The following is a 13,101-nucleotide window of genomic DNA, read 5'->3' as shown; positions in this document are numbered from 1 at the left end:
TATAGTCTTCTCTCTTGTTGGTTGTCTGTAGTTACCCTGTCATTGGCATGTTGGTTCTAAGACAACGAAAATGGCTTAAGAATGGGTATGAAATTCTAAAGGGATGTACACAGTTTATGAGCCTGGAAGTACCAGGTCCATCAGCTGAATTAGGCATTCACTCTTTCGATCTTAGAAGAGGCACCTGACCTAGCAGACTCCAGAACAGAGGGACATCTCTTCAACTTTTCTTTTTTAGCTCTATTTTTCTTCACCCTAGCTCCCTAAATATTTTCTTTCTAGGCTTTCAGCAACTTAAGAACAGAAACTGTGTTAACTTCTATTTCTCCAGGTAGCAGCCTGGGTACTTGACACATAGTAGGCCTTATTAATTTATTAATTAATATGACCCTCTTTCCCCAGGTTTTGCTTCTCATGCCTACCTTGGACTGGCCTACTGGGTGTTTCAGGTCCTGGCTCTCAGACCTCCTTTGGTCCCCAATGTCTTTTGCACAAATATATGCTCAGGAGTTCCTTGGCCTCCCCATCAGCTGCCTGGATTAGCTTCTGATCCATTGTTCTTCCTTCCTGCTATTTGGAGGCAAGCATTATCTTCCTATTGCTGATTTGCTCTTAACAGTTGAAGAATCTTGGATGGGAAATGTGGCTCTTACTGGCAGAGTTTCTGACAAAGACCTAAGGCTATTAATTCTAACCTTTACCTGAGCCAGCAGTGTAATGTGGGTGCCAAACGGGAGTTCATATAGACTCAGTCATGTTAATAATTACCACTTATTGTGCTCTTTGCTCTGTTCCTGGCACTCTGCTTGGAAGCTTGCATGCACTGCCACATTCAACCCTTCCAAAGAGTCAGTACAATAGGCATGGCTATTTTCCCTATTTGCCATATAAGAAACCCAGACCACATGCCTCTGTGGCCTCCTCTTCCCACCCTTTTACAGGGACTAACTCACCAGCCATGTGGCCGGGAGTCCATCGCCCTGATCATTTGACCACTCTGAGGACCTCTGTCCTGCTACTGTCGTCGCTTACTGTCACATACACAGTGCACTTAGGCTGTCATGCACTTATGTATTTAGTAACTATTTCTGATTGCCTATTACTATTCACTAGCATTTACTGTGTTAGCTTATGTTAGAAGCATTTCTTGAGTGCCTACTCTGTACCAGGCAGTATTTTAAGTCTTTATCTGTATTAATTCATTTGATTCTGTGTCAAAGGAAGAGGCTGCCTCTCAGTATCTGAAACAATATGTGAAGGTGAATTTGTTGTTTGTGAAGCAAGGGAGAGCTGAACACCTCTTTGAGCAAAGCTTAAGTTGAGCTTATGCAGCTTTTGGAAGGACAGGGTTGAGGACATGGTGGAAATTCAGAAGCCAAAAGTGTGACTGAGTCTTACATTTGGAAATGTGGTTCCTGGAGTGAGACCTGTTGACGGATTGACATTTGGAAGTCAAAAGATTGCTAAGAAGGAAAGTAGAGAGAAAGAGGGAGAAGAGTGTGTCTGCAGTAAAAAGAGTGGGGAGGGGAGTGCGGGCTTCTGCTCCACGGTTCCCTTGGATGGTGTGGAGGCCGTAGCCTCAGTTTGCAGCTGATCCTGCTCACCAGGTTCCTCTTTCAGTCCCAGCTATCTCTTCTTGAAACCAACAGACACAAGCTTGTGCCCTCTAGCTCTAAACCTCTATTGGAGAGACAGATATTTAAACAAATAAGTGAATGATACATAATGTATGTCACATGGTGGCCACCTCTCTAGGGTCAAATAGAGCAGAGAAGGTGGGGCAGAGAAACAGTTTCTGCTTTAAGGAGGGTCGTCTGGGAAGGCCTCGCTGAAGAGCTCATGTGTAAGGAAAGTGTGGAGCAATGGTGGAGAGGCCAGAGGAGATGGAACTTGGTGAGCTTGGAGGACAATAATAAGAAATGAGGTTTGAGGCCCCAGACGTTATGGGGAAAGGGGTTCATTTTGGGTCTAAAGGTCATTATAAAGGCTTTGGCTTTTAGTTTGATGAGATAAGGAGCTGCTGGATAATTTGAGTCATTGTGTAGTCTGGCTTATCTTTTCAAAGGAACACAGGAGCTACCATATTGAGCACAGTTCACGTGGCGTGCAGGGCAAGGGTGGAACGTGGCGGAGGTGAATGGTAATACAAGCATTTGTTTGTGGTTTAGACCAAGGAGATGGGAGAGGCTGATGAAAAACAGTCTCACTCTAGTTACATTCTTCATAGAAGGGTCCTCCCATTGATAGGTTCATTATTAACCACTGTAAACTCTAGCAGTTAAATCGGAAGTCCTGGGAATGCAGCCCCAGGGATTATACCGTGACCTACTGTACAATCTCCAGAGGGTCTTTTCTAATCAGGGAAAATTCTGGGAAAATGACTGGTAATAGAAATAAAACGTATCTATCAAGAAAAGAGGCATAATCTATCTCCAATTCTTTATGGTTTTTTAATAGTATTTTCTCCTAGATAATTGTATGAATTATGAGTATTTTTTAATTGATTGCTGTGGAGACAGAAATGATTTTAATTTCAGTTTCACTGCTATTCTTGTTGTAAGTGGGTGTTTGACATTTTTTAGTGTGTGTGTGTGAGTGTGTTTGTGTGTATGTGAGAGAGAGAGAATGAGAGAGGGAGAGAGAGACTCTGAGACAGCTGCATAGTGGCTGCTATTCCCTAGGCAATAAAAACCTGACATCCTACTAATGAGGTTATAAAAACCTAACTTTTTCTGTGTGCTTAATAATAACAATGTCTACTGACATAACTAGGGTTTCCTGAATAATTGCCCTCTTTTCCATTGTATTTTTAGGACCTAAAAATTGGGGGGAGGAAACTGCCTTTAGGTGTAGAGCATTTCCATCTAAAAGCACAAATCCAGGGCTTCAGCATTTGGCCCTAAACCATGTTAAGTGCATCCTTTCAAGTGAAAGATAAGTGAAAGTGATGGATGGAACTAAATTCATCACTGGAGCTCTGGATTGTTTGCCCTAGTGTGAGTATAAAAGATTAGTCCTTTGCTGCAGATTCCATCTTTCCCAAATGGGGGAATATTCCTGTGACATTTTATCTGTCTCCATGAGCACCATTTGAGTTTGCCAATCATAGATCCAAAGGGTCTGCAAAGCCACAGAATTTTTCCAAACATTTAACTTTGAAGAGAGGGTGGACTCCAAGGCATAAAGAATGTTCAAAGACTTTGGTAAGCATAAAAATACTTGAAATTCATATAGGCCATCAGCATATTTAAGACAGACTCATGAAGCATAAGTAAGGCACTATGCTAGGCACAGTGCTGAAAAATACTTTAAAAAATTGTTTCTGTAAATGTCTACAACTCAATGAACATACACCTTATAAGGAGGAGAGAGATACTGATTAGAAAAAAAACAAAATTGATTCAAAGTTTGTGGCAGATATTGATGGACTATCTGGATTAAGTTGCCAGAATTATTTTTGTGGAGGGCTCTTCTGGGTGGGCAGTAACCTTTATTCTAAGATACAGATTTCCATGTTGACTTTTAACTTTTAGTCCATGATGGTCCTGAAAATGTGGTGCTCCATCCTTCTGCCAGTGCCTGAACTGCAAGTTTGAAAGGTTTACAGGCATTAAATAAAGGTTTACACAAACCACCGTGAGGTTCACTGTCTTTCACTCTCCTTTCAGTAGGAAATGGCTGAGTTGATTTAAGAAGGGGCTCTAAGGGACAAAGCAGTGTCTCTAAAATAGAAGATCATTTAAACACAGGCTTACAACAAAATTAAGAGATGTGACATGTCAATATCATTTTTCCTTCTCCTGGAGTAACATTAAAAGTAATGTATGGCCGTTCTTAAATTACAAGAGCATGTGTGCATGTTGACATGGCTTGTGCTTGTAAAGATCTTTCTGCACACGTGTTGGAAAGATGTTTGCAAGAGTGAGTAAAACGGACTGAGTTTGCATTTCTTGAGCTCCTCCACACTCCCTGATGCTAAACAATATGCTGCAGGAATGAATGGTAGAATTTTCTTTCCTGCCCACTTCAATGCCCCAATGTATTAAAAGGAGGTGTGCCCTTCAAAGCTGGGATAGTGAGCCATTTCCCCCTGTGTTTTGGTGTGTGATCGAATTAGATGATCTCTCAAACACAATTTGTTTGTGCCCTTCCAGGAGCTATTGATCAACAAGAGATGGTTCCAAGTAAGAAGAACACTGTTCTTGTGGATGGGGTTGTGCTGAATGGCCCCACAACAGACGCAAGAGCAGGAGAAAAATTTGTTGAAGAGGCCTGTAGGCTAATAATGGAAGAGGTGGTTTTGAAGGCTACAGATGTCAATGAGAAGGTAAAAATACCAAAGTTTGTACCCTCTCATCCCCCAGCTCCTCCCCAGATCTGCTTTCCTGGAAGGGTTGACTCCCTAACTTGCCAGCACTCATTTGTTGGGAGATTGGCTGAGACCTCAGAACTTAGCTAGAAAAGGCTGCAAAGCCCAGGAATAGTCATATAGATTATATATTAATATAACATAGATTATCTGCCCTAGATAATAATACAGATGATAAATAAGCTGATGATCTGATTTACACACTCTCTAAAATTCAGTCTGCTCTCCATTTTCTAGAGGACTTTATGTTTTTAGTAAAAACATATGCAGGAAGTAGAAAAGGGTCTATAAAGTTTAAAAAATTATCTGAAGGTCCTTAATGGGGGCTTGTCTAAGCTTAGCCTGGAAATCTTGAGTTCTTAAGTCTCACTCCTGATTGGTACCAATGACTGATTCTGTGTTTCAAATTCAGGCTCAAATTCAGATTCACACCCACATTGGAACCACTACTGCTAACATGAACTCATGGGAAAACAGATTGAAATGACCCGTGAACTTGAAATAGTTACATTCAAATCAAAATCGCTTATGGTATTTCCTGATTATATAGTTGTAATTGCATATTTTCTGGTCTTATCTGTGTTTGTGAAATGTTTTGGACCTGCTTTACTTTGGAGCACATTGCTCTTCTGGTAAGACTTTTTTTTAAATTGGCCTTTATTCAGTCATTAAATATTAACTGAGTGTTAGCTACGGGTGAGCCATTATATTCAGCCCTGGGGGATATAATGAAAAATAAGATAAAGGCTCAGCTTTGAACAGAATTTATAATCTAATTGGAAGGATAGTTTTCATTGGAAAAGAGAACAAGGGATCCCAATACGCATGTGATAAATGCATGTGTTTGGGCAGGCTTTGGGATTTTATGAAGGGGTGGGCACTGTGAGCTTTGATGTGGGACATGAAGGTTAAGTAAGATTTTGGTAGGCAGAGAGAAGCTGGCCCACACATGTAAAGAAACAGGGAGATAAATAATGGAAAGAGTATTGCAAAAGGGAACTTTCTGCAGAGAAAGAAGAGCTCTGATAGGGACTAATGGGAGATAAGATGAAGAAAGGCTGAGTTATAAATTAAGGAACCACAGGTTGATTGCAATATAGTAGATGTGCAGGCTATCCATGCAAAATTGGACTGAAAGCTATGCTGGAGTGGGAGAAGGTGACATTTTTATGCCACTGACTTAGCCTACTTTGTCAGAGACCCAACAGGGTGCCACCATTCAAAGGTGACCTGCGGATACATGCCCACACTTAGTGAGATGATTACTCCTGACACCCTCTCTGGCAGACATTCTTTCTCAGCCCCCTTAAAAAAAAATGGAGATAAAATTCACATTCAAAAAAAGGAGTAAAATGTACTCCTTTTTTGGTGTATATTACTATGAGTTTTGACAAGTCACGTAATCATTACCGATCAAGCTATAGAACTGATCAAGCCATCACCCCCCACATTTCCTGTGCCCCTCTGTAGTCAACTCCTCCCCCTCCCCTCTAGCACCTGACAGCCAGTGATTGGTTTTCTATCCTTACAGTTTCTGCCTTTTCCAGAATGTTAAACAGATGTAACCATATCACAAGTAGCCTTTTGAGTCTTATTATTTTCCTTCAGCAAAATGCATTTGAGATTCATCCACACTGTTGAGTATACAGGCACACCTTATTTTATTGCACTTTGTAGATTTTTTTTTTTATAAATTGAAGGTTTGTGGCAACCCTGTTTGAGCAACTGTATTGGTGCCATTTTTCTGACAGCATTTGCTGACTTCATGTCTGTGTGTCACATTTTGGTAAGTCTCACAATATTTCACACGTTTTTATTGTGTGTTATGAGTGATCAGTGATCTTTGATGTGACCATTGTAATTATTTTGGGGCACCACAAATGGTGTCCACATAAAACAGAACTCTTCAATAAATGTATATGTGTTCTGACTGCTCCACCCACCCACAGTTCCCTCGGCTGTCTCCCTCTCCTCAGGCCTTCCTATTCCCTGAGAGGCAACAATATTGAAATTACGCCAATTAATAACCCTACAATGGCCTCCAAGTGTTCAAATGAGAGGAAGAGTTTCACGTCTCTCCCTTTAAATCAAAAGCTAGAAATGACTAAGCTTAGTGAGGAAGGCATGTTGAAAGCTGATCCAGGCCCGAAAGCCAAGCCTCTTGCACCAGTTGGCCAAGTTATGAATGCACAGGAGAAGTTCATGAAGGAAATTAAAAGTGCTACTGCAATGAACACATGAGTGATAAGAAAGTGAAATAGCCTTATTGCTGAAATAGAGAAAGTTTTAATTGTTTTGGGAGAAGACCAAACCAGTCACAACATTCCCTTAGGCAGAAATGATATCCTAACTCTCTTCAGTTCTATGAAGGCTTGAGAGCAGGGAGGAAGCTGCAGAAAAAAATGTGAAGCTAGCAGAGGTTGGTACATGAGGTTTAAAGAAACAAGCTGCCTCCATAGCATAAAAGTGAAGGAGAAGCAGCAAGTGCTCATGGGGAATGTGCAAGTTATCCAGGAGACCTAGCTGAGATCATTAATGAAGGTGGCTACACTAAAGAACAGATTTTCAGTGTAGATGAAATGGCCTTTTAAATCTAGGACTTTCATAGCTAGAGAAGAGAAGTCAGGGTCTGGCTTCAAAGCATCAAAGGGCAGGCTGATTCTTGCTAGGGACTGATACAGCTGATGACTTCCAGTTGAAGCCCCATGGCCCTTCAGAATGATGCTAAATCTACTCTGCCTGTGTTCCACACTGTAAATGGAACAAGAAAGGCTGGACAACAGCACATCTGTTTACAACATGGTTTACTGGGTATTTTAAGCCCACTGTTGAGACCTACTTTTCAGAAAAAAATTGCTTTCCTGCTATTAACCATTCATTGGCAGTGCACCTGGTCACCCAAGAGCTCTGATGATAACCAGCGGGATGAATGTTGTTTTCCTGCTTGCTAACCCAACATCCAAACTGCAGCCCATGAATCAGGGAGTAATTTTAACTTTCAAGTCTTATTATTTAAGAAGTATATTTTGTATGGCTATGGCTCCCGAATGCAGTGATTCCTCTGCTAGATCTGAGCACAGTAAACTGTAAACCTTCTGGAAAGGATTAACCATTCTAGATGCCATTAAGAACATTTATGATTCATGGGAAGAGGTAAAAATATCAACATGAACAGGAGCTTGGAAGAAGTTGATTCCAACTCTCAGGAATAATTTTGAGGGATTCAAGACTTTGGTGGAGGAAGGAACTGCAGATGTGGCGGAAACAGCAAGAGAACTAGAATTAGAAGTAGGACCTGATGCTGTGACTAAACTGCTATCTCCTCATGATAGAACTTGAATAGATGAGACGTTGCTTCTTATGGATGAACAAGAAAAGTGGTTTCTTGAGATGGAATCTATTCCTGGTGAAGATACTGTGAAGATGGTTGAAATGACAACAAAGGATTTGGAGTATTACGTAAGCTTAGTTGATAAAGCAGTGGCAGGGTTTGAGAGAACTGACTACAATTTTGAAAGAAGTTCTACTGTGGGTAATAGCTATCAAACAGCATTTCATGGTTACAGAATAATTGTTCATGAAAGAAGAATCAATCCATGCAGCAAATTCACTGTTGTGTTATTTCAAGAAATTGCCACAGCCACCCCAACCTTCAGCAACCACCACCCCGACCAGTCAGCAGCCATCAGCACCCAGGAAAAAGTCTACAACATGCTGAAAGCTCAGAAGATGGTTAGCATTTTTTAACAATAAAGTATTTCTAAATGAAATTATGTACGTTGATTTTTTAGACATAATGCTATTGCACACTTAATACACTGCATCGTAGTGCAAACAGAGCTTTTATATGCACTTAGAAACCAAAAAAAAATCATTTGACTCACTTTTATTGTATTACCACTTTATTGTGCTGGTCTGGAACCGAACCCACAGTATCATACAGCATCAGTTGTCATTACTTTGGATTGTCTCAGTCACTTTTGATTGACCTCTGCCTTTTGTGGTTCTAACATCAGAGTTTAATTTCATACTTCTTACACAATTTGGTGTTTCCTCCTGCTTCCCCAAATCTCCCACCTCTTAGTCTCTTAACTTCCTGCTTCTCCCCTGTCTCTCTCCTCCCTTCCACAGCCAAACTTTTTAAAGATTGTCTACATTCCCTCCCTCCCTCCCTCGATTTCTTCACCTCCTACACCCTCACTTCACTGCAATCTGGCCTCCACTCCCACCTCTCTAAGTTAAACTACTCTTGCCAAGAACACCTCCTTGTTGATAAATCCTGAGAACTCAGCCTTTATCTAACTTTCCTTCTCAGAAGAATTTGATAGTGATGACCATCTTGTCTTTCTTACATCATTCTTTTTTCTTTATTTTAGTAGTGCCAAATTCTTGTAAGTTTTCCTCTGCCTTCTGGTTTGTCCTCCACCTCACAAATGAGCTCCTCTCTCTTTGCCCATTTCTTAAATGTTGGTGTTGCCCAGGTGATATTTTACATCTTTTCCTCTTAGGTGTAGGTTCTCACTGAGCTATGTCATCCATGTTACATTATCAGAGTGACTGCCTGGAACTCTGTGCCTGGTATTTCACAGAGTTCCAGACCAACTGCTCCACCCCTTGTAGATGTTCTGAATGGCCTTAGACTAAATACGCCCAACACTAATCATCTCCACCTCACCCACAACCAGATTCCTCTTCCCATTCCCACTATCAACCCATGTGTGCAAGCTAGAGACCTCAGGATCGTCCTTGGCCCATCCCTCTCCCTTATCCTTACTGTGTAATTGATTTCCAAGTTCTATTGATTCTGCATTTTAAAAATCTCCAGAAATACTTCATTCCTATAGCTTCTACCTATATCTACACTACCTCCTTCTCTTGTTTAGTTTGTTAGAACAACCTCTGATTTCTCATGTTATTTGAGTCTGCAAAGCAACTAAAGCTATTGTCCAAAACACAAATATGATCATATCATTCACCTGTCCCAAACATTTCAATGAGTCTCTTAGAGTCAAGTTCAGACTCTGTAACCTGCCACAAAAACCCTGTCATGATCTGAGTCTTGTGTATCTGTTCATTCGTTTATATGTTCATTGACTCATCACATCTTTACTGAGTGTCTCGTACTTGGCAGGCTCTGTGTTAGTTACTTGGGACTAGTGGGCAAACAAACAGACCTCTCTGCTCCCGTGGAGATTATGTAGAACATAATAAATGAATTATGTAGTATGTTAAAAGGTGATAAGTGCAGTGGAAAAAGAAACTGATAGAGATGGGGTAATGTGTAGCCTGTGATTTTAAATAAGGGGTCAGGATTGCCATCACTGAGAAAATGACATTTGAGCAAAGTTTTGAAAGAAGTGAGGAAGTTAACTGTAAGGATGTTAGGGGAGGAGCAGTCCAGGCAGAGGGCACAGCCCATGCAAAGGCCCTAAGGTGGGAGCATGGGAGCGTGCCTGGTGCACTTAGGGAACAGCGGGAGGCCAGAGTGGCAGGACAGGTCAGCCAGGAGGGGAGTAGTCTGGGTGAGACTTAGAGAGGAACACCTCCAGGGGAAGCAGGTTATGCAGGATCTTAACTAGTCCTTCCTCATGTACCGTAGTCTATCAACATAGCAGCCATCATCCAGAATGGTCCTTTTAAGCCATGGTCACTCTTCTGTTCAAATACCTCCAGTGGATCCTTATTTCTTTCAGAGTAAAATCCAAAGTCCTTTCAATGACTTAAAACTAGTTAGGACATTATTTCAGCATTCCAACTTTACTTCTTGTCTCTCTTTTCCTCAAATTCCATGTTCAACCCACACCAAACTCATTTCATTCTACAGATGTGCCATGAACTCCTTACCTTTCAACTTTGTTACTTCTGTAACTTTCACCTACAAGGCCCCTTGCCTCACCCCATCCCCTAATCTTTGTTTGGCTCTCTCTACACCTATTTTTTGCAACAACTCAGGTATCAGTTCCTCCAGGAAATCTTTGACCTTCTGAATCTAAGATGGGGCTCCTCAGTTGTTCCCATGACATCCGCATTACCATCATAGCTTTTATCACGCTGAACCATGGCTGTACGTTTGAATCTCTGTCTCTCCCACTTGTCCAGAAGTTTCATACAGGGAGGGTCCCTGCTTCTAGCATCCTCTCAACACCTGCCCTGGTGGGTGCCCAGCTAACTGTGCCATCGCTGAATCTCCAGGTCTGTGAATGGCGGTCTCCTGAACAGCTGAAACAGCTCCTTGATCTGGAGATGAGAGACACAGGAGAGCCACACCACAGGCTGTTGAGACTCTGCCAGGATGTCATACACTACAGCGTCAAAACTAGTAAGAGCTTAAATTTGTTTCCTTTCTCTGTACCTCTAACAAGTTCTTACATTTTCTTAAGCATGTATTTACCTCTTAGTAAAGTGGAGTATGACAATGTGTATGGGATGAGAAACCTGGATCAAAAAATAGTGGTTCTGATATTTTCACAGTGAAGTTTTTAATCCCAGTGCATATTTGATATGTTCACAGTGAAGTTTTTAATCCCAGTACAGATTTGTTGCCAGAGATAAATCTATAGAAAAACTGTTGGTGTTAATGGTCATACATTAATATTATCTGCTCCTTGGCAATCTCCACCCTCCACTTAATAATAAAGCCCATAAATTATGACTGCTACTCATTGTTTCTTATGTTGGTCTACTCTAGAAAGTGATATTTTGATTATACAGTTTGTTAAGGGATCTTAAGTCTTTGATGGCCCAGCATATGCCAGAAGAAAAAAATGTTCCAGAGGGTGTCTTTATTATACATAGGGATAGATTTATGAGGAAGATACTAATTAACTCTTGGCAGTTAGTAATTACCAAATTATTTCATTAAATCTACCAGAATCAAAAAATGAAAACCTTTAGGAGGTGTAAGAAAAATGAATACATGGTAAGCTCTTGTTGTCATACTTGTATAATAATGCTTAGCTACTCTGATTCTTTGTAAATGCAGTAACATGGTACTAGTCTTGTGTTCAAATACTCATCCAATTGATTGTTGATATCCTATGTGCCCAGTGAACAAGTTTCAAAAGTAGGAGAATGCCTTTCCAAAATATGCATTTCTCTGTGTGATATAGAGGTAATCTAGTGCTCAAGACTATACAGGCATTACGCTTTGTGAATTTTGACACTGAGCTAAATTTAGTGGAAAGAACATAATAAAACCCTGGCTAAAAATAATTGGTTTAGATTCCCTTGGGAAAGTCTGGTGTATGTATCAAAAATCCAGTTAGCATTTCAAAAGCAGAGCTACATATCTTATTATTATAGTGCATGTCAGAAGGGTAGAATGACATTTAATGCAGTGGATTTTTCAGTTTACTGGATATTTTCCATAATGTTACCATGGAAATCAATCATAAATTAACACAGACCTAAAAAAATCATATTAAAATTACACATAGCTATGTCTGGTGTCCTTTGCTGGATTAAAGGACGTTCTCTATGTTTTATTTGAAAAGACATTTTCTTTTGAGACTTCTGTTGTTTCCTGTATTTAGGAAAACCTGAACCCGAGTGCTCTAACTTGTAGTGAGAGGTCACTAAGTAAAATGGTTCCTGAGTGCACGCATTCAGAAATAGACCTCCTGCCTCTTTGTTCTTTATCATGCTGGGCGTACTGTGATTGAGAATGTCAAGTCAGTTAGCCTGGTGTTTGGTGTGAATATTCACACTACGTAAAGCCAAGAACCTTTCTGAGACCTTTTGTAAGAGAGGGGAAAAAATAGAAGGTGGTAGCCGAGCTTGTTTGAGTGTTAAAGGCTACTGCCTTGAAGCTGAATCAGAAAGTTTATGTAGGCGGCATGAGTCACATCTTACTCCCTCTACATAATGCCAGTTGCACTATGACAAACGGTCCAGTCTGAAGAGACAAAGGCCACTCACTGCCAGGTAGCTTGACGTGAACCCTGTTGGTGAGTAAAATGCGTTTAATGTTAGAGAGGTTAATACCGGTATTTTTCAGGAGACAAAAGTCTTTGATACTTGGGAAAGTTGTTCAAATGACCCATTTATCAATGGTTCTGCTGAGGATTTTAGTGGTAGAGAGAAAGGATTGGGTCCACCAAAGCTCTTAAAAGAATGCTCAGGTTTTGCTTAGAAACATGTTATTGTTCCATAGACAAGGCCTTGAGATAGGTCTTCAACATTTGTTTCCCTTATAGATGATTAGATTTTGAATGCTTTTTAAAAAAATTTAGTTATAATTTACATTGAGTAAAGTGGAAAAAATCTTAAGTGCTCAGTTTGATGAATATGTACATATCTGTGCGTAAGTAACCATCACCAGGATTGAGATATAGACCATTCCTGGCACCCCAGAGGCTCTCTCAAGTCCCTTCCTAATCAATATCTCATTCCCAAAGGTACCCAGAATTCTAACCTCTGTCTCTATAGATCAGCTGTGCCTGATACTGAATATCATATAACTGGAATCAGGCAGTACATACTCTTGTATCTGGCTGCTTTCATTGTCTGAAAGAGTCATTTATGTTATTGCTGTATCAATATATAGTTTTTTCCTTTTTATTGCTCTGTAGATGAATACTTTGTTTAAATTCACAGACCATCCAAGATTTTTCAACCAGTTGTATGCTGGACTTGATTATTACTCCTTGGTGGCCCGATTTATGACAGAAGCATTAAACCCAAGCGTGTAAGTACTATTTTACTGGAATTTTACACTAAACGTGGATTAGAGA

General features: G+C 40.5%; 1 protein-coding gene across 8 annotated transcripts in view; it reads left to right on the top strand.

Annotated features, from left to right (window-relative positions):
* The window catches only part of GADL1 (glutamate decarboxylase like 1), a 158,856-nt gene that overhangs the window by 25,761 nt on the left and 119,994 nt on the right, over nucleotides 1–13,101 (top strand). For 3 of the 8 annotated variants that reach the window (XM_037008624.2, XM_037008623.2, XM_037008622.2), the window contains exons 2-4: nucleotides 4,155–4,327; nucleotides 10,562–10,688; nucleotides 12,965–13,055. In XM_037008624.2, coding sequence (XP_036864519.2) covers nucleotides 4,155–4,327; nucleotides 10,562–10,688; nucleotides 12,965–13,055 — 391 coding nt within the window. Of the gene's footprint in view, nucleotides 1–4,154; nucleotides 4,328–10,561; nucleotides 10,689–12,208; nucleotides 12,316–12,964; nucleotides 13,056–13,101 lie in introns of those variants that run through there. The other 5 variants (XM_073222837.1, XM_073222839.1, XM_017651709.3 and 2 more) reach the window with 5 other exon arrangements.

The sequence above is a fragment of the Manis javanica genome, chromosome 15 (genome assembly GCF_040802235.1).
Source record: "Manis javanica isolate MJ-LG chromosome 15, MJ_LKY, whole genome shotgun sequence".
Taxonomy (NCBI): Eukaryota; Metazoa; Chordata; class Mammalia; order Pholidota; family Manidae; genus Manis; species Manis javanica.
This window is presented reverse-complemented; position numbering and strand designations above follow the sequence as displayed.